The 22,983-nt window shown below is 38.2% G+C and overlaps 1 protein-coding gene across 4 annotated transcripts in view; it reads right to left on the bottom strand.

The window, feature by feature from the left end:
* Nucleotides 1-22,983, bottom strand: part of slc4a11 (solute carrier family 4 member 11) — a 102,736-nt gene that overhangs the window by 55,340 nt on the left and 24,413 nt on the right. Inside the window, exon 1 of one of the 4 annotated variants that reach the window (XM_086274401.1) lies at nt 16,984-17,090. The exons of the other annotated variants lie outside the window; for them this stretch is intronic. Within the exon in view, the coding sequence (XP_086130527.1) occupies nt 16,984-17,020 (37 nt within the window). The 5' untranslated portion in view covers nt 17,021-17,090. Of the gene's footprint in view, nt 1-16,983; nt 17,091-22,983 lie in introns of those variants that run through there. 4 annotated transcript variants of the gene reach the window in all.

Here is a 22,983-nt window from a genome sequence, read left to right as displayed (position 1 = left end):
AAGATTCATGTGCTCTGCTTGTATTGAGCTGTTTGGCACTGACAGATGCAGGAAGAGATTTAGAAGGATTGGAGGGAATGCACGTTATCCATGTTGCCGGCTTTGCTAGATCAATGAAAATACACCAAGAAGATTTCTCTGTGAGACACTAAACTTCCCTTCATGATCAAATAGAGGGCTTTGTATCCAAATATAACCCTGTTTCCCCAGACAGCTGAAATCTTGTGTAAAATGTAAAGAAAAATGAAACCTCAGTAATAAGAAAATAATTTAAACACTTTCATGTTTGACTATTTTCAGTTAAAGACAACTAAAGCTGAGAAATAAGATGACAGATATGTGATCAATTTGAATATGACACCAGAAAAATGTTTAAATCTTTACAGAACACATGTCCCAAAATGTATTTTGTAACGTATTCTGTTATGTTACTCAATGAGAGTAATGTATTCTGAATACTTTGGATTACTTAATACATTATTAAGCTTTTTACAATTATATGAATGTACTATTGCTGTGTGATTCTTTACTATTACTGAAGAATACTCGCCATACCAACACCAACTAGATTTTTAAATCTTAATATAAAATGAGTAACAGTAGGGTGGACATTAGGTAAGGCTGCACTTTTTGCAGCGATCTTGTATAGAAAACTATTCCGCACATATATAAAACAGGTCCGCGGCTCCGAACCGCAGTAAAGGGGCCTCTGGCTAATACGTCGGGTTCTGTGTCGGGCTCGTAGCGGAAAAATAGCTTTACTTTGCTAGCGGCAGGCATTTAGTCTCTTAATGCGTGTTTTGTTCCAGCGTGGAATTATCAAAAATAGAGAGGGCATAGCCTAACATACGAAACAGGAAAAGGCCGCCGTGTAATCCCTGCATTTCAACAAAGTAACTGTATACTAAATACCACCTTTTTAAACAGTAACTGTGACAGAATACAGTTACTCATATTTTGTATTTTAAATACGTAACGCCGGCACATGTATTCCGTTACTCCCCAACACTGTCTATGCATTGTAGTAGTGCTTTACCTTGCATGCATGGATGCACCAACAAATTTGTTTTTAAATGTCTCTCCGAGCCCATGCAGTGATTACATACAGAAGTGTTTTAGTACTGTCTGAGGCCCTAAAGATCATGGATATTCAATACTGTTTTCAGACTCTTATTTAGAGGAAGTTATCTGAATTCCTGCACTCTTAATAATATTATGTAAAGCAGATGACAAAATTATTTCTTTGCAATTTTAAATTGTTGCATATTTCTCCAGCACCCACTCATCTTTACTTCTGAAAAACAGAAAGAATGATGTCTCTTTTCTATGTGAATTTTTAAAATAGGGAATTATTCAGTTAGACATAGGGGTAAAATGATTTGCACAGCCTTTTTTGTTGATTTATATTTTTATGCAGTGTCTGGCTTCGGTATATCTAACTCTAATATGATCAATGGCAGAAAACCCTGCAATATATTATAGTTGAAATTAGTAGCACTAAGGCCATCTACAACTAATCTATAAATTTGAATTATTTGTTATCATGAGCTAAAGACACACACATGTGCTGTCAGATGCAACTGATTTAGAGCCAGTGGTCCTTTAGGGACAGGTTTATTAGTCGTCATAAAGGTTATTTTATTGTCAAAGAACATGAAAGTGATATATTTAATTTGTGTCAACTCAGACCGATAAGTAAAGGTCACTGAAAAAAAAGATGAAAAGATGCAGCAGGTTCATTCACTGCCCGATTCCATGTATGACTTCCTCATTTTGCACTTTCATAAACAACATTAGTTTCATAATCATGAAATGTCTAACGTGTGATGTCTTAAAAATAAAAATGCTAAATATATTTAGGGATATTTTAGAGATCTGAAACCTAAACAGGCTCAATTCCCCCCCCCTCCCAAACTGGTGGCGGCAGATGGCTGGTTGTGCCAGAGGTTTCTTCCTGTCAAAAAGGAGTAGTCCTTCCCACTGCCACTAAGTGGTTGCTCATAGGGGGTGGCCTGATTGTTGGGGACTTTACCCTGAAGTATAAAACACAGGTTGTTGTGATGTGGTGCAAAATGAATGAAACTAAACTGAACTGTATACCACTACAGAACAACAATACATAGTAAATTATTATATGTACACAACTTCTTACTATGATGATCATAGTTTATGTACATATGCACCCCGTCTCCTCCTTAAAAGGTGAGCCAACCTAAAAGAAACTTCGTCACACAAAGATTTATTATTTTCATTTAATCTTTTCTCTGCAAATGCAACGTTATGCTCTCCATTTCCGGGTCTTACGTGTCTCACATATGTTTGTTTAACAAATTCTGTATCCACGTAGAATTTTGTTCCCATCATCACTAAATACAGAATAAAGACTTTAAAAAAAGCAACACAGGCCTGGCTAGTATTATACAGGCACGAAGAAAAAAATGGAGGTGTCTGTATGTGTATTTGGTGGTTTGTAGTTCTATGGTACTGAGTGCCAGTCACTGACAAAATATAAGCTCTAGAACAACAATTATAGCAGATGCGTCTTAACTTTGAGCTTTGTAGATCAAATGTTGATATTAACATGAAAATATTCCTTCTTTCCAAAAATGACATTACTTATGAAAATGAATAATAAAACTACTCTATATGATGAGAAGGTATGTCAAGATAAAATTAAGCATGTAGCTGGTGAAAAAGTGCTGTTTGTTTTGTAGTTGAGAGTGAAAAGAGTAAAGACAGTTTCATTTCACCAAAAAGGTAGAGAGTATAACAAGACACCAAAGACCTTCCTAGAAAATACCACAGCAGATACAAACAGCAAGAACTGTTCTGAACAAGTGTAGATTTGTGAGGACAATGTAGAAAAACATGTCTAACTGATAACCTTGATAAGTCTGAAACAAATGCGTCGGTGCTCAGCACACTAAGATCAGTTAACAAACAAGGCATTCGTGGGTTACTTAATACATCCCACTCCTGACCGAGAAGCAAAACAAGGGTCGGCGGTGATATATCAGAAGAAATTCTGAAATGCTTGCTGGGTGATAGGAGACAGTTTTGCAGAGTGACAAAACAAAACAGGAACTGTTTGGCCACATGGATCACTGGTTTGTCTAGCATAAGAATAGCCTGGAGCAGCCTTCTTAGGCTGCAGATTTCGATCCCAAAGAACATCTTTAGTGGGATTTAAGGAGAGCATTTGCAGCACGGAAGCCATCAACTTCAATAAGATGGAAGCTTTTGGAAGGGAACAAAAGGCAAAGACTTCACAAGAGAGACGTCTGAAGCTTGTCTTACCAAAAAACGCTCATTAGAGGTCAATCAAGGTCTATGGAGGTAAAAAGGAGCTTCAGGAGTGCTGAGGTTGGGAGCTGAATACTAGTGCATGGGGCGTTTTTATTTATTTTTTTTAACTTCAACTCAAAATGTCAGCTTATGTTATTAAAATTGCTGTTGCATGAATACATATTACGTCTCCATTTACTGAGACTTCATGCATATTTGTCTATACACATCAACATGATACATATTAAGGTTAGAGGATTTGAATACTATTGCCTCTCTGCATAGTGTATATAGAGATCCGGAACATAACATGAATGCATGTTTTTGTTTTGCAAGTTTATCTTTTCATCAAAGCATCAAAACTGTTACCAGAACACAAAAATGCACAGAAACAGACCTAATTTCCACAAGCCCAAACTGCTGTTTTAAATACTATTTTCAGTATGGCCACATTTATAATTAGTGTTAGTGTGCATTAAATATATACAAACAGTGCTTAAACAGAAGTGACTTTCAAAACCACTCTCACAGGAAGAGAAACATTAAAAAAAAAAAAAAAATGCCTGATAACATTCTTCAGAAATCAGGAAGCTGTCGACTTGCAAGCAGGAAGTCAGATCTGGTTAGCACAGTATCACACATACGCCTCATCACTTTCATTGATCTGCTGCATGTGCATTTGTTTGTGTATGCGAGTGTCTTGTTTAGAGTCAGTGCTTTCATCATTGCCCAGCATACACATGAGGGAAATATCTGTCAGTCAGCTGAGTTTACATGTCACAAACCCACAAGCAAGGCAACATCTGCTCTGCTTGACACTCGATATAACGTCTTATATGTCAAATGACAAGCTCTCTCTCTCTGATAAACCAAGACCTTGGACTGATACTAGCTATCTAAAAAAAAAAAAAAAAAAAAAAGGGTAGAAAAAAAAAGATGGCAGGCAGCTGCTTGTTGCCTTTGCGATTGTGGGTTAGCATCAGATTGAAGACGACTGACAAAGTAACAGCTGTCTGACAGAGACAGACAGAGGGGGTTTCAGCAGGGAAATTTTTTTTACTTGCGATCCTCTTATGATTTTTATCACCAGAACAACAAATATCCCTGTGGGTTTTAAATCAAAACACCAGCCGACCTTTACTACTTCTTTGAATTCTCTTTTTTGATCTGGTTTTTAAAGAGAAAAAAGTGAAAGGAACGTAACTTCCCACCATTCTTTCCAGGACAAAAAATTTCTTAAGGTAAATTCACGAGATGACTTTATAATTTCCATGTTCTAAGATGAACCCCTGTGGCTATATGCATGTGCACACAGTTAGTAAGATCTACCACTTCTCTTGTCAAGTCACAGAGCACCATTGCAGCTGAAAACTGCGGGAAACCCAGCTCTTCCCTACCAGGCATGACAAACTCACAGAGAGAACAAAGCTTGTTTCAGTAAACAAAGCCTACTGAGAATTCTCCAAGAAGAGCTGCCAATGCTCTTTGCTCAAAAAACAATTGGGCAAGAAAAATATTGCAACTATATGCTATAGGTTTACAATTTCCTGGGTGGTTGGTGTGCAAACCAAAGCAAAAGAAGAAGAAAAAAACCCTGAGGGAACAGGTTTGTGTAATTTTTCTTTTTTTTCCCCTTTAACCCGAGTCACAAGTGCCATCCTACTGAAGTATGACACAATCTAAAAGAGGCTAAAGCAGGATGAATATATTGTTAGTAAGAAAAGTATCAGCAGGTGAAGTCGGGTGGAGCTTAAATAATGCCCATTACCATTAATCCCCTTTTAAAAGAAGCACCAGCAGCAGGACAAATACTAATATGAAGCAATCCCCAAAGCTTGAAAAGTTGAATTAACATTTCATGAGAGATAAGTTCAAGTCTGCAATTTTACATAACATCATTACCGCTTCACATTTACTTTGTTCCATTTATACTCACTCAATTCATGCCCCAACTGTTTTAGTTCACTCATATTTCATTATATTTACATGTGCACAATAGTGACATACTGAGGGGGCAACAGGCTGGCTACTCAATGTCAGAAATACATTATTTCTCTAGCAGGGAGAAGGTAGGCAGTGCACCACTAAAAGGAAGGAGATACAAACACATCTTAAGATGCCTCCATATGTTGGCTACAGGTATTTAATCAACTGCAAGGGACTGATGCATTCTCCGCACAGTTGTGCATGACTTTATAGGTAAGGATCACTCGTTATTCTAATCTGGTACAGATGCAGCCTTTATTTCTGTCTTGATGTGAATTCAAAATGCTTCAAGACAAGAGGAAGTCAACTTATACGACCCTTTATGTGTCTATAAACTGAGGCAACCCTTTTGTCCATATAAACTGAGCTAACATTCCTCTACATGTAGGTTGATATATTGTACAGCTGTGTGCTGCAGGTACATGCAAAACAAATGCCAGAACCCCCAGGAGGGACAACCCTGGAATTTACAGGAGAGGTGAGGCTGAAAGTCTTAAGTGAAGAGGGCAAGAGATTAAAAGGAGCTCCTGCTGCGTTAATATGGGAATCTACGAGGTCTGGGCCAGCACAGGAGAGGAGGCCGGGCCTTTTGTTGGCTAATTGTGCCCACAGGCTCTTCTGGCAACCGTCCACTGGATCTGTGGTCGCTGAGAGAGCCCAGGCAGAGAGGGAATTCCTCCCGACGCTCTGCTCCGGGCAAACAAGCTTGATCATATACACATTTTAAACAACATGCCAACATTTAGCCTCTCTGTGTTTAAATTTTGCAACAAATTAAATAAAACTTAAGCCAGCAGACTTTTTACACACACACACATTGTAAATGATAATTTCCTGTATATGCTGGCATTTTGCTTTCCAAGAGAAGTGGTGGCATGCAGGTAAGAAAGCACAATGATGCATTTTGTATTTTTAAACCATACTGGAAGCATAAACTTTGATGCATCTCTTTATTTCATTAAGGTGAAGTTCATTTTCAATATGAGACTTTTATTTTAGTAACACAGGGAACAGTTTCATGACATTCTTTGAAATTTCACTTATGAACTTTCTCAATCTACTCTTCTACAACTCCCATATGTTTCTTATATAGACTATAGATGACCCCATTGAAACAAAGGGCTGAAAGCAGTCAGTCAACTTTGCATATGGCAGAGCCTAAGAGTACAGCACTAGTGTGCTCATTCAAACACCATCATTCTATTTCAAATGGTGGTCTTTGACAGCAAACTGCAGTTTCAGTGGCTATATTAGAAATGCGAGAAGCCACCGCAGCATTCTACAAGGAGTATAAGCGGCTGCAGTAAACACAGAGCCATTTAAGACAACTACAAGGCATAGAGAAGATTCAAACCAAATGTCATTTGTGTGACGTAATATGTGAAGAAACATGATTTGGCTTGATAATTAAACTCATCGCAACTTTACAAGGTCACAGTCAAGTTCAATCCCAGCTCCATCAGGACAGGTCCTCTCTGGTCTCTCACCAGATTCACGCACTCACACTGTGAGTGCAATATTCCACTCAGCTGTCAGCTTCACTCGTCAACAAAAGCCTTCATGCAGTTTTCCCACGCAGGAGCCACAAACAGAGTCAATAAAATCTTTCCAGAGGGAACGCATTTACTGTATATGTAAGGTTGCAATTTTCAATGAATTTTCAAAATCTGAATATTTATCCCGGTGGGGGATAAATAGTTGGAGCTTCTACAGTTTAAGGTTTTCTGTGTTATATTAAACGTATTACCAGTAATACAACACAAAAAAAATGTAAGGATCTAAGTCAATCTTTAGACTGAATGTCACCACATATATATTATGGAGGAGATTTCATAATTACGTGTTTACCAGTACTGATTCAGCAAGCTTCTACTGCACAGTTGTCCAGGTGGTATCCTGGATAAATCACATTATTTGATGTTTTTGTCCAATGGACCTTGAAATACAATGAGTTACATCAGAAGAAAAAAAAATCTATTTTTTCTTTTGGTTTCCTTGAAAGAGATTGGTAGAAATCTCGTTATTCAAACTGAAGGATATAATGGTCTTCATGTTTCCATCAAGCTCTCTCTGTTGTGTTTCACCAAGTCATGCTGCTCTAAATAAATAAATAAATAAATAGATTCAAAGGCATTTCAGTTGCTACACTGACAAGTGATCGAGAAAAAAAAAAAAAAAAAAAAAAAAATCACAACTATCACATTTAAGTTTGAAGACTTCTTTCTGTATCTTCTTGCAGCTTTAGATCCAGATTTCTTCACATCAAGTTATACTTTTCTAAATAGCTGCAGACAGCTGTGTCCTCAGGCTCTTGTCTGACGTTGATGATGTCACAACAGACCCTTGACTGCGAGGCTCGCTACGGCCAAGCTGTCTGGCAAGCAGGTGGACTGTGGCTGTGTTGATGCTGGACAGCAGTGTGCGTGGGTGCACTCAGCCATATGCTCTTGATGTGTGTGTGTCTTTATATGTATCTGTTTCAGCACCTTTTCACATTAATAAATTAACATCTATAAATTGTCTTTTTGCTTTGGGGAATCTACAGGTGTTTTCATTTTGTGTATGTGTGTGTATAAGTGACTCGCCTTGAGTACCATTTGTTCACATGTAAATTTAGCAAAAGAATATGTTGAAAGCAGAGTTACTTCAGGCTGATTTGCAGCAAAACAAAATGTTCAAGAAACATTTCCTGTGTTTAGAAATAAAGAAAATAACCTGACGAAGCTAGCAACAACAAAATACAATTTTGCAAATGAAAACTCAATTAAATTTATTTTGAATAATTAGTAGTAGTAATTGAGTTTACACACACACACACACACACACACACACACACACACACACACACACACACACACACACACACACACACGAATTGAATATTTAACTCTTGGTGTAAGGTCTGTGGACCGAAAAGCTGTGTAGTAATCCTCTGGTCTTTTCACCAGAGAGGGATTGATGGTTACAGTGAGCTGGCTGGTGTGGGTTCACGTACTCTGCGGCGTGGCAGAACAAGACATCGTGACTGAGGTTAGGCACAGGAAGAATCTACAGTCTAAACCTCTCCACCATTTCATCATTATTTCACCTCGTTTCCTCTTTCTGTCCATCCACCATTTGTTGCTACATCTCATTTTCCATTTTCACATCTTTCTCTCTTCCTTTTCTTTCTTCTCTGCATTTTCACCTGATTTCCTGGTATAGGATTAAGCTCAGGTGCTGAAGCACAGACACCCTGTGTGTGTTTATAGGAAGCCAGGCAGTGAATGAGCAAGTTAGTGACTGAGGATGTAATTCCAATATATAAACAAACACACACACACCAGCCAACCACTCGCTACAGAAATTGGCTGCCTCGATTTTCATAGAAGGGGGGAATGAGGAAAAAAAAAAAAAAAAAAAAAAAAAAAGGCCAGTGCTCGGGGATTCCTGCTAATTGCTTGCACATTCCCTTCTTCCTCTGGCTCGATTAAAGCCAGGCCACCATCTCCCTTTCAAGTCTGCTGTTCTCCACACAGCCATGTAGGCTGCTCAAGCCTGCCCACTATCCGACAGCATATCTCATTGCCTTTCATTTGTGGTGTTCCCCCACGGAACTCCTCTGACAGTTTCAGACTTAATCAACGTGAAGCAGCAAAAGAGAAAAAAAGTCCATTACATTATATATGCAAAATGCTTTCAGTTTACTTGCATCAAGTCTCTTCATGTTTACACAGTATTGTGTGAAATATTATTATATTTAGGATTTTTTACCTACAATTAACATACACTTAGCATTTTAGTGGGTAAAGTGTAAAATTGAATGGCTGTTTTAATTAAATAAGCCTTTAAAGCTGTCCGTTCACCCCCCCGGTGAGAATCAAACCACTAACCTGAGCAGTGTCAGTGGCCTGCCCTGCTCTGCTCACTAGCTGTCTCTTTGCTTAGCTCAATTGCATCCTGCAACACATTGACAGAATTTAAATTATGCAACCTTGGATCTGCATTGTTCTCCTCAATATTTTTTATGCCATTACTCACTTCTAGCCATCTCGTTTAATCCTCCATCTGACACTCACTGTAGATTGGGTTTGTGTAGTCCTCTGTACGTTTTATTTCTTTAGCTTTCTTCATTGCAATGCTGTGAGACCTTTTGCTCTTCTCATTTACTTGTTATGCTTCTATAAGTCTCTGAACAGGTGCTTGCCATTAAGTAACTGTCCAAGTTTACTTACAGTTTAGGCAGATCCAGCTTTCTAGATACTATATGTGCAAAAATAACGACGCAATTTTGGTGCTGCAGCACCCGGCCTTTATGACTTATACGGTTGCATGCGGCAAGGACAAAAAGGACATTAGACACAGGGTGAAGGAAGTGTGCAAAAGAATTCCAAGTGTAATCTCTGCATTTAACAGCTGTATGCAAACAGCAGCATGGCACAACTAACCTCAGCATGAACAGGAAGGAGGAAACTATCTGCAGTACTCATCGTGACGCAACCTATTTCTGCAGTTCTCTATACATCCTGTCTCAGCTGTGTGGGTCATACATGACAGGACATGCGCTTGTGTGTGTGCACATGTATGGGTATCATTCAAATTATAATACAGTGAAAATAAACATTCAATCTAGCTTCCATGCAAGCCTACAATACAGCTTGCGTATATAATGCTACTTTTTAGCATGCTGATGTTTTTGCTCACTCACATCAAAAGGGAAGGTTTACAATCAATGTTCAGGAATTCATCAACATGGGTATCTTTAGTAATTATTCCAAGATGTCTTTGTTGGAGAAGGGGTGTACATATCAAGAGGAGGGGAGGTGCAGTATAGCAGCATTTCTACAAGTTGATTCCGTTTTGTTTGCTGGTTTTAAATTAAATTCACTGCAAAGGAGAAAATACCCTGCACAGTACAAGCTGTTCTGTGCTGCGGAGCCTGTGCCGTCTTGGTTGAATATACAAAAGTGATAATAAATGGGAACTGAAATAAATGCCTCGGCCGTGCTCAGTACTGCTTCCTGTGTTTATAACCTGAAAATATCTCTGCATATGCAGAATGTGCAGGCAGCGGTACCAGAAGGGTTTGTTCCCAAAGTCATACTGTTATTACTCATACTATTATTAGTTGTAACAGTATGAGTAGTGTTAACTAATCATGTTTGACTACATGCAGGGAAATGAAAAATGAAAAAAAGCTTTGGCCAGAATGTTGTTGCATTTTGCTAGCGTGTATCTGCATTCTTGCCCGACTCTAAACAAAGACCAGCACTTGGGACAAGAGGTCTTGGCCTGGATATCGATTATCTGTTAGTCTGAAAACTGCTAGATTGTCTGTGTTATGACATGTGGACTAATCCTCTGTTTTCCGTGTATGTGTGTACAGTCTGAAGACTGTCAGCACCAACACCAAAGATGGGAGGAGACTGCCAGTTCTGTTTTTTCTATTTTCGAAATTTAAAAAAAAGAAACGGCTCTATACAAATATGTGGGAGATGATGGCAGCTGACAACTGGCTCCGAGTTAAAAGCATCTATTGTGTTTTGAATGAGATTAAGTCATGCCCTCTGTGTTAAAAGTGGATCAAATCTGCACTAAAGAGCCGTTAATATCATCTTTGACTTTCACTCTCTGAAAGCCACTTATACATCATCATGAATCCAAACATACAATCTGCTACTAAAAACAAAGAATACTTGAGTAGAGAAACAAGGGCTTTACATCCATTTTTGAGAATAAAATGAGACTTCCCCATAATTGCCAACGCCTGCGAGACTTCCCGCCTTTATAATCAGGGTTAAAAATATCTCCAAATGGTATAAGTAGATTCAGCTTCACTTGATATGCAGCACACTAGTATTTACACCCATTTTTATCTGAACATTGAAAAAACTCTTTAGAGATCTTTTTCATACTTCCACATCTGGGCTGCTATAAAGCAGTGAGGACATGTGAAATTAAAAGATCTGCAATCGTAACATGAAAAATACCATGTTGGGACTACAGGGCTTTTTTTGTACAGTGCTAATGAAGCTAATAGACACAGCTGCCTAAATAGCTTGTAAATACCACATTAAGGTCCTCCCTAATGTGGAATTTACAAGCTAGCAGACTAGATTTAGTTCATGTAGCATGTTGTGCCTACTATTAAAAAAAACATAACGAAATTCAAAGCTTCAAAGTATCAGTCAAAAATCTCAATTTGACTCAGATTCTTTATATGTGATATATTTATTTATATATATTTGAAAAATTATAGTAAATGATCATATCTTATCATATCTGACTGCTTATATTTTGATTTGTGGAGGTGAGGGCTGGACTAATAGACTAGATTTTGTTAACAAGCATAGTAAGGTTGCTTTATTCACTACTGTTTGGCTCGACGCTTTTAAGATATACACGAGTACTTGAGTGTTTTATTTATCCTTTTCAGGTCTCGTAATCCAATTTAGTGAACTGATGTTTGGCTAACGACATCACTAAAGTGAGTAATTTAATTTAGATGTTAAAAGGAATGCAACAGAGCTTGTGTTAAAGTATCAATGTGTTCTGCTCCTTAGACCTTAAGTCCACATTTGAAAATATACGTCCTATAACTTAGCTTAGTCCTGACCTTAAAGGACAAAATTCAAAGAAGGCTGTCAGAGGGTTTTGCAACATACAGTAGGGCTGCACGATTTTGCATAAAATGAGAATCACGATTTTTTGGCTTAGAATTGAGATCACGATTCTCTCACGATTTTCTTTTCCAGTATAAATATTTATTGCGCTTATTAACTGCACATCAACTTCGTAACAGTTGAGACTGAACATAAAAACAATAAATATAAAAACAATAAATAAATATAAAAACAACAAATGTCTCACGTTTTGTTGTCGCCGCTAAATGTTGTACTGCTTGAAATTCCGTCTCCACCGTTGCTCGACACTGCGTGTATAGAGCAGGTAGTGCAACAATAGAAAAATAGTTGCGGGACGGCACTGTGTAGCGTTTGTCTAGGGTGTTGATCATTTTCCTAAATCCCTCGTTTTGCACAGTGTTGCTGGGAGCCATATCTTTGGTCAGGTGATAAGTGATAGCCTCCGTAATTTCTTTGTGCCTGCGGGAGTTCGACGGGTATAGGGAAGCGCTGTATAAGGTTCCCGTTATTGATGTTTGGGTGGTTGACCGGGACGGATTTTCTCCTGTCACTTTCTCGTCATCCCTGACGTGCTCTCCGTTGTTTTTTCCCTGCTAATGTTAGCATCACACGGCACAGCTTCTGTATCACGTGGTATAAAGCTCCGCCCTTGTCATTTGTTGAGCAGGAAGAGTGAGCGCTTGTTTTCATGCAGAGTACGTCCCGGATCAAAATGCGGTACAATCGTCGTTGTCTTTTTTTTTTTTTTTTTTTTTTTTTTTTTTAAATCGTTGTCATTTGGAAATGAGATCGCACATAAGTATGAATCGAGATCGCGATTTTCTAACGATTAATCGTGCAGCTCTAACATATAGTATAGCAAAATTAATTAAAAGAAAAGAAAAAACAACAACAAAAGAAGAATTTGGTCGGTTGCTGTTAAACACTTCCACAAAGGCAAGTCAAGGTAAAATTACATCATCAGTGTTGCCTCACTGTTAAAAAATTATTGCAAGCTAGACCATTGGTCTTGTTGGTGGATACCACTAAATTCTTTTTTGTTTCTTTCTTTTTTGCCTTTTTTAAACCACAAGATCTAGTTTAAATGGGTATTTAGTATTTAATTTAATACCCATTATGCTGTAGAAAATGTAATGGCCAAGAGGTGTGAGGTGCACCTGATTAATTTGAAAACGCAGTAAGGTGCTAGGCCACACCTGGTACCACATCTCATTTTGTAACGTTGGCCTGAAAATAGCAAGTTTTGTTAAAAAATAAAGAATAAAAAAAATAAAAATCTCACAAAAGCCACACAGATTAAAATTGCAAGAAAATATAAAATCTGCAATACGGATTTTAAAGTCATTCATTTTTCCCTGATTGTTTCCCAACTGCAAAAATATCCATTATAGCATTTTCTAATCTCAAAGTATAGTAAATGTCAGCAGTTAAGTTCTCTTAGCTTTCTTAATACTACTTTTAATGGCAAACAGAGTTTTTTTTTTAGCTTTCTATTTTCCAGTTATATATTATTTCCATTTCATTTTGATTTTTGTTTTTAATATTTAGCTTTTATTAGTCTTTGAAATTACAAAGATTGTAAGGTAATTTGTCAAGGACAAAGATTAAGAAATGACAATCGATATTAGAATACAACACCTGAAGACAGCTGACCAACAGTGATGTATATATTTTAGTATAAATAAAAAATATCATCTTCTTCCCCCAAAAATGCACACCTACCCATTGTACAATTCTGCAAACGTGCCTGCATATTTTATGGAATTTAACATGCATGTAAAAGGAGTGCATATACGTGTGTGTGTGTGTGTGTGTGTGTGTGTGTGTGTGTGTGTGTGTGTGTATAAACTAACAAATGTATGTAGATGCATGTAGATAAGATGAATTGTGTATATAATTATGTGGAGTGCGTGAACATTATCTGACATAACTGGTATGTGAGTGTACTTTAGTGTGTGCAAATACACAGAGCGTGCGTGAATTTTCAAACGATGCCTATGTGTGACAGCGCTACATGTGTGGCTGTCTTGTCGTGTCTTGCAAGGACGTGTTTTTGTGACATTTCAGTGCTTGTGCGTATTAGTATTTGTATGTGTGGTACTGTATAATAATTTGTATGTGTGTGTCAATGTGTGTTTCTCCTCTGCCCAGATGGCTGTGCTCAGAGGCTGGAGCTTCTGAGATCTGTTGCCAGCGGTGAATACTGATCAGAGATCACTGTCACATCTACAGCACAAACACGCACGCATGCACACAGGAACACGTCATCCATCTTCTTCCCCACACACCTCCACTTCCACATGGTCGAACTACTAATTCACACATCCACTGTGTGTCCTCCATGCTGATATCTTCTGGCACTGCAGGTCACGGATGCAACACTGATTATCTGACTCTGTCCCACCTGAAGATCGACACGCTACCAGCATGACTCGAGGTTGAGTTTTAAGTCACGGTTATTTGTGTTAAAATGAACTGTTTAAAAACACAGCAGACATGAGCATTTCCCTGTGAAGGCTGGACTTACAGGTCTTAATAATTTGTTTTGCAAATCAACTGCAATGTTTTTATTCATTCATAACAAGTCACATATTAATGATGTACTTAATTTATCCTAATGCAAATATGCTGAGCTTCTGTTCTAAATTACGCCAACATATTTTAAGCTTGCGCTGGCTGAAATGATGCTTGTAATTTACTAATAAAAACATTTATTTCGTATTCCAAAAGTCACATAAGAAACAAAGAGGATGATTTTGAATGGATACTGCATACTGCATGCATATTGCTTTTGCTTGAAGAGTAGCATGTTGGGTTGTCTCAACCACTGTATTGGTCATGGACCAAATTATTAACTGAAAAAAGTCTACAGAATACCTTTTAATAAAAATACTTTTTGTTTAAATCAAAGTATTCCTGCACAAATTTAAAAAAAAAAAAACACAACTATAATACATTTCAATTTATATCACCATCATATCCGTCATCATTGCACCATTCTGCATGCTGTTAGACTGCACTCCTACAAGCTGCAGGAATTTGCTAGCGTGTGATGAACAGGGAACAAAAACCAGTGAGGTTAAACTATGCCTCAGTATTGAAACCCACTGCAATATGTCCACACTGTGCAATTAGATTTGGACGTTCTGTGGTAATTTACTACTCCATAAAGTAAAAATTAATTTCTGAACTCTTTTATATAACCGTTTTTTTTTTTTTTTTTTCCTTCTTTCAACTGTCAGCAGTTTGCCACTGATAATGACACAATTTGGGTGCTTACCCCAAACTACGCAGCAATAGAGCTTTGTTAATGCTCACATAAGACAAAAGCAATATAAAGGTCTGCAGTCAGCTTCAGACGAACATTATTTTGGACTCCATGTTCCTGTTAAGTATGCTGAGTTTTGCTGCATGGAACAGCTTGCTCTGCTTTATTCAAAAATACAGAGGGCAGTAAAGTGAGTGTTGAAAGCAAGAAAGAAAAATCCTCTGGAAAGGTAATTGTTGAGTCACCAGTGGAGCTAAATATCTGCTGTCAGATTTCTGAACATGTACCTTTTTGACAGCATTTTTGATTCCTGACAGAGATCAATAATGCTACCAAATTTTTTATAAATGTACAGTTATGTTTAGAGAGGTTTTGTTTTATTAAAATCTGCTGTTAAAGCCAAGGTTACATTACACAACACACAAACACAAAAGTAATTTCCGATAAGCCATTACTATAGCAGACTTTCTCCTATTAATACCCGCAATTTTTAAAAACCTCTCCCTCTCCCTAGTAAGAAATCTTTTGAATACCTTTATGTTCACACCACCAAATTGTTCTGCTGTAAGAATCAAATCTGCCCTCTCTGCCTGTAATCAGCTAATGCAAATTATTTTTTAGAGGACAAGCCACAGCAGTGTCCATCACACCCCAGCACATACTCAGGGATGTAGTTAGTGTGCAAAAAGCATGTTCACTCGTGTACGCACAAACACATATGTAGACACAAAACACATCTGAACTGTGAAAAACACAAAAATGAGCGCCCCCCCCCCCCCAAAAAAAAACAAAAAAAACAAACAAAAACAACACAGCTATATAAATGCATTCTTACAAAATACTGTAGACTACAAACAAAAACACACTGATATACACGCTAACACACAGATTCCCACACTTGTATTATCCTCAAAACATCCTATTCTCTCTCTCTCTAACACACACACACACACACACACACACACACACACACACACAGCATCCTGCTCCGTCTTCCCAGACAAAATGAAAGTGAAGCGGCAGCCGCATCACACCTCCAAATGGGCTATGGACTCTCAGAGGACTTTCAGTGAGGAGAGAACTCGCTGCTCTCCTGTGGCTGTCACCAACACTAATCTGTCATTCTTTATCTCACACACATAAACACACGTTTCAAGAGGCAAAAAAGAGAAAGAAAAACACATGCAGGCACTACACATGGATCCATGCACACACGCACACATGAATGCAAATGCACACAGTCTTACATTCATGAGCCGCACCAGTGCAACACTGAGAAAGTGCATTGTGATCCCAGGTTTCCTCTGCATGCCTTCTGTACATGCTCGACAGGTACACTGGCTTTCTATGGGTGGGTTTGCAATGCGATTGTTTCTCAAGGTTCAGTTCCTTAACTGATAATATACGACACAGGAACCTCTTGTGCCGCATACCAGACATAAACAAGTACAAGACAGAAAACCCCCCACAAATGCATACCAATACAAAAAGGCAAAAAAACAAAAAAAAAACAACATCTGCGATCTGTCTTCCAAAACCCCTCCTCCCCTCAGAAGAAAATAAAAAATTAGATTTCTGTCACAAGTGGAACATTGCCACATTCCTAAGTACACAGAAAGGGCAAACACGAAAACAAGTATGTACAGTAGAGCACATGCACAAAAACATCTGCCATCCCTCAGAGCAGAGGTGGAAGTGGGCTGCACATGTTTTGCACAAGGGGTTCTCAGGTTTCACTAGGTAGGGAACCCCAAGGTTCTCCCAGTGAACGATGTGTCGTGCACAGCTGAGAAGCAGCTTTCGGAGCTTTGATCCACTTACCCGAAGGCACAAAATGAAGAACTTTGTTGGTCTCCATAGCTGAGCAAGTGGTGGCGAATGCACACTTCCTCTCTCCAACCGCCCCCCCTCCCCCCAAGTCAACCCATCATGGTTGTGTTATCCTGTGCTGATGAGTGTGAGATCACCTCTGCTCCCTTGCTCTGCTCTGTTTCTGACTGCCTCTCAGACACATGCAGTGACTCAGCCCCACTCTGCCTGCCTACTCACTCACTTGTCTGGGTCCTAGTGCCTTCCCCTTTACTCCTTTACTGCTTTACACCAGGCCCACCAGTCAGCGGCGTATGGCAGGGCATCATGCTGCAAGGCAAACCCAACATCAGGACACACCTCCTCAGCACAGTTCTCTTAACAATAACACAATAACAAATGGCTGACAAGCCATCTTGTCAGCCATTTGTCCCTACACTTTCACAGAGCTTAAAATTCCCAAACTAGTTTCATAATGAATGTGAGATATTGCTTCACACTGACGTATGCATGTTCACTCACAGTGGCTGGTGTTATTAAACCAACAGTGGAACAGTGATGCAACAAAACCATCATGCATTTTTGCTGTGTGATCATTTTGATAAGCCAGTATTAAAGCTTGCTGCTATATTTGATTTCCTCAGTTTTCACTAACAATAAAGTATATTAAAATCAACTATAGCTATACAGACACTAGTATCTATGGGGAATGACTGTATTTGCCCAGCAGAACACACATTTATAAATCTCTCTTTCAACATGCTAAAACCGCTTTTTGCCAGTTTCAGTTTTTCTTCCAAGACATAATTAAAAGCATATAGAAACAACAATACAATTTAACTTTTCCCCCCAATGCGAAATATTATTTTCATAATAAATTAAGTACAACTGTAATTACAGGATCTTCTCTTACTAAAACACCTGAAAATAAAGTGCTCTGCTACTGGAAAGAGGTACAAATAAATGAAAAATAAATCAAAATGATTTGCATTTCCAATACTTTTAGACCATGTCTTTAACCTCAGTCTTTTTTTATAAGATTATAGTTTTATGATCTGGTAAAATATTCTGTTCTGTTGTTGATATTTTTTATTTTGTGATTGGTCACATAGTGTTTAACGCATTAGCTGATGCTAGTGTAAGTAAAGCCAGGTAAGGAAAAGGTATCCTGGTCATTCTGAACCTGACTGCCGCAACTTAAAAAAAAAAAAAAAAAAAAAAAAAAAACATATGTAAAGACAGCCTTTTAAAGGTCAAGCTGAGTTCTAACTAATAATTTGTATATATTTTCCATGTTTTGAAACAAAATACTATTCAGACATATTTATATATCTTCTATTTGTGTTTTCATTTACTAATATCAGCTTGCAAAGCTGAATGCATATTACGATTTTTAACATATCTGATCACATGCAAATGTACTGAGGTAGTTACAAAAATAATGAAAATACATTAAAAAAAAAATCACCATACAGATTTGCAAATGATTCTCTTTATTTGTTTAAACTGTATCCCTTAAAGTTTTTACTTCATTAATAGTTGGGCTTTATGAAAGAAATGGATGCATGTCATGCCCATCTCTCTCTTTGCATGTTTTCAATAAGTAGCTGCACTGTGTTTTAGCATTTTCTTCTATAGTTGACAATCTCAGTTGCTACCCTGATCACATTTGACTCACAATTAATTTTGCCTTGGTATGAAAGAAACATGATGGCACAGATGTGACGATGTTGGGAGTCAGAAGAAGAAAGCAATTGTGATAAAACAACTGAAGAACAAAAACTAGGTGCTTGTGGCTAGATAAAAAGACAGAGCCTGGGACCAGATTTGTGTTCACACCTCTTCATTCAGCAGCCGTCATCTTTGTCCAGAAAACAAGCTCCTGCTAAGAGTATGTGACCTTTCAGATCCCTGTTCAGCTGTAAATACTATAATGCAAAAACTAAAAATATGCTAATTTAATCAAGTTTTTTTTATTTAAAGAACACAAACTGAAGACGTGCTTGCACATTTGGGTTCAATTTAAAAGGCAATCAACCAAGCTCATTCCTTTCTTTTTATGAGTTGTTTTCACTCATGAGATTGTCCTCACAAGTTGCATACAGCTGATCTTGCAAGATAAAATCTTACGACTTACAAAAAAACCCAACCAAACAAAAAAAAACTAAACATACATTGATTTCGATGAGGCTGCTGCCTCGGTTAAGTACAGCCTCCAAGAGACAGGACAACTTCTTGCTCATAGGACTCAAGCTAAAGTCACAGTGAAACAAATAAGGGCTATCGATAATCACATGGACCCACATAGCAAAATTGGTATGGCCCGGATCTGGCCCACACAATGTGCTTACACATGGCCTACATACTGCAAAGAATGACGGCCCTTTGGTGGCCCAGATCTGGTTTGCTAGATGTGGCCCACACATGGGCGAGCACAAGGCCAGTTGCAGGCACTGGTGGTCCTGTGCTGGCCCATGTGTGGATTACCTCTGCTAAACCTACCTTAATCAAACCATGTATTAACAACATGTGGCAGAACATGCAAAAGTTTTATAGTATTACAACATGGCATTTAGGTCTTCTAACTAAAATAGGAACATAAATAGTACCATCATTGTCAGACCTGGCACACATCTGGTTGACATACACCCTGCCTTGACACCAGTCAGTCCGAAGTGCCAGCTTGATGCCACATCCAGGGAAGACCTGTTTTCTGTGGGCCTGGGCCTCATACACCAAACCATAATCAGGCCAGATATGGCATACCATTGCATAAACAGTGGCGTCATTGCCAGACATGGCGCACATCTGGTTGACATACACTCTGCCATGACACGAGTCAGTCCGAAGTGCCAGCTTGATGCCAGATCCGGGCCAGACCTGTTTTCTATGGACCTGGGCCACATGAACCAAACCACAATCGAGCCAGATGTGGCATGCCATCACATAAACAGTGCCACCTATGCCAGGCCTGGCCCATATCTGGTACATGTCTTATCATGCCAGAAGTCAGCCAGCAGTGCCGACTTGATACCAGATCCGGGCCAGACCTCCTTACTATGTGGGGTGTCACATAGAATACAGCAGGTTAAAAACGATTGACTTCATTGGATGTCATCGTTCACATATCCACCCTAATTGAGGTAAACTGTTTAGTTGTGCTAATCTCACATGTGTTGATTTTTAAGCTTACACTATTGCTTTTTCACTATATACAAATGTATGGCAGGTAACATAATGAATGCACATAACATGAAACAGAAAAAGAAACATTTTTAAATAATTTAATGAGCAAATGAACTGAATTGAAAGTCTTGTTCAAAGTCTCTTTTCATCCCTGTGAACTTATCATTGTAACAAATGTAACAATGCTTATTAAAACTAGGATTTTTAATAAGGAAAAAAATAGGTACAAGGAAAAAAACATTTAACTTCATTTTAATTTTATTAATCTGACAGAAACTACTGAATAATAATAATAAAAAATAAGAATTCTTACCGTGATGTAAATGTTCTTTGAAAGGTCATTCATTTGCATAAGTCTGCAAGTACAACATCCCTATGTGTGGTATGGCCAATGGGTCTGTTTTGCATAAGAACTGTTACACACAGTTAGGGCAAATGCATCACTTTGTGAGCCAGAGCCCCAGAGGATAATTCGTGTTCTCACCAAACCCGTGTAGCACAGGTGTAAAGACATGTGTATTCTACTTAAACATCAATGTGCACAGCTACCTTACATGCCTATTTTTTGGTTATCAGTAAGAGTATATAAATGAAAGCCTACAGTACATAAAAATAAGCTGGTAGTGTTTGGTACTTACAGCACCATGAAGACTTTATTCCTGCTTTATCAGTTTTTTACCATTTTGTTACACTTGCATGTTTCCAATGAAACAAATTTTAATATCAGACAAAGATAACCTGAGTAAATCCAAAATACCATTTTTAAATGGTTTCATTTATTAATGGAGGGGAAAAAAGCTATCCAAACTTACATGACCCAATGTGCCAGCATGAACCGCAATAAAGTATTTGTGATGATTGGCAATGAGTCTTTCACATCAATAGGGAGGAATTTTGGCCCATTTTCCTTTGCAGAATTGTTTTATTTTAGCCACTTTGGAAGGTTTCAGCATGAACAGCCTTTTTGTGGTCATGCCAAATCACCCCAACATGATTTAAGTCCGGACTTTAACAAGGCCGCTCCAAAACCATTTCAAAACATTCATTTTGTATTTTGAGCCAATCAAATGTGGACTTGCTGGTGTGTTTTGGATCATTGTCCTGCTGCATAACACAGCTTGCGCTTGTGCTTCATGGTACAAACCGATGGCCGGACATTCTCCTTCAGGATTTTGTGGTAGAGAGCAGAATTCATGGTTGTATCAATTACAGTAAGTTGTCCAGGCGCTGAATCAGCAGAGTAAGTCCAGACTATCCCACTACTACCACTATATTTGACTGCTGATATGATGTGGTTGGTTTTAAGACAGACATAACAGGACTCAAACCTTCCAAAATTTCAACTTTTGTCTGGTCAATCCTGGGAATATTTTCCCAAAAGTGTTGGGGATCATCAAGATGTTTATTTTGGCAACTGCGAGACGAGCCTTTGTATTTGTGTTAAAATCAGCACTGATTTTTTCCCTGGAACTCACCCAAAGATACCAAATATGCATAGTCTCCTTCTTATTGTTGTATCATGAACATTGACCATACCTAAGACAAGTGAGGCCTGCAGGACTTTAGATGTTGTGGCGTCTTTTGTAACATCCTGGATCTTTCGTTGTTGCGCTCTTGGAGTATGGCATTAAGTGTTGCTTTTTGAAATCCTTTACCTATTATCTATGAATTTTCTCCACAGGTTCAATTTGAGTGATTTCTTGATTAAATGGGTCTGGAAGTAATCAGGCCTTTGTGTGGCTAGTGAACTCTGCTTAAAAAAAAAAAAAAGGAAAAAGCTAATCATAGTTAATTCATGATTTAACAACAAGGGGGATTACCTTTTTTTAGCATAAGGCCAGGTAGGTTTGTATAGCAGTTTTTCCCTTAATAATTGAAAAGCATTCGATAACTGCGTCTTGTATTTACTTGGGTTAAATTGGTCTTATGTATTCGATGTATTCGCTGATCTGAACCACTGAAGTGTGCCTAAAATGGGAAAATGTATGAAATCAGGAAAGAATCAGGAATACTTTTTTTTATGGCACTGTATATGTCCTTGAAATGATCAAAAGTTTGAAGGTTCGATTTAGATTTGCTTCCATCTTTGTCACCAAAGTCAAATCTCATTAACATGGTGCCTCCTGGGTGCACCTGGGGCGTTTTGGGTACGGTGTCAAAATTAGATCAAATGAGTGGAAAGAAAAGAAAATATTTTAGATTAAGAAACAAACACCTGAAAACACAAAATCCATTTTTAGAGTTTTATTCTTGCTTTTCAGCTTCTCTGTTCTTACAATTGGTGAACCCGTTTTGATGTTGAGGGTCAGCTTTGTGCCTACAGCCACAATGTGATATAGGTCATGTCAGACTTGTCCCACGAGTTTTCTACAGGCCATGTTTTCTGCTTATTTGTTTTTGTAGTTCTTATGTAGTTCAGCAAACTTCTAACAGCTACACACCAATAAAGCTGCACTTCAAAATACAATGGGTAAAAAAATCTAAACCTTTAATATGACTTATAACCTGTACAATTCAACTGAACAAACACCTTTTTATAACTGGGGAGAAGTGTTAAGACTAGTTTTTAGCACACACCTGTCATCAGTTCCAGTGAGTTCATAAAAATCAAATAAAGTTAAATTGTTGCAGGAAGGACATTTACTCAGACATTTTAGTCGCCTAGGTCAGCGGTCCCCAACCTTTTGTGCGCCACGGACCGTTTATGTCTGACAATATTTTCACGGACCGGCCTTTAAGGTGTCGCGGATAAATACAACAAAATAAAACCAGTACCAGTACCCAAAAAGAAGAAGATTTATTCATAACACCAGTGTTGGGTAAGTT

Source organism: Aulonocara sp. 'chitande type north' Nkhata Bay, linkage group LG19, assembly GCF_057382095.1.
Source record: "Aulonocara sp. 'chitande type north' Nkhata Bay isolate Kocher_YH1m ecotype deep benthic linkage group LG19, A_spYH_male_GT1.1, whole genome shotgun sequence".
NCBI classification, from domain to species: Eukaryota; Metazoa; Chordata; class Actinopteri; order Cichliformes; family Cichlidae; genus Aulonocara; species Aulonocara sp. 'chitande type north' Nkhata Bay.
Note: the sequence above shows the minus strand (reverse complement) of the source record. Positions and strands in the feature narration are given on the sequence as shown.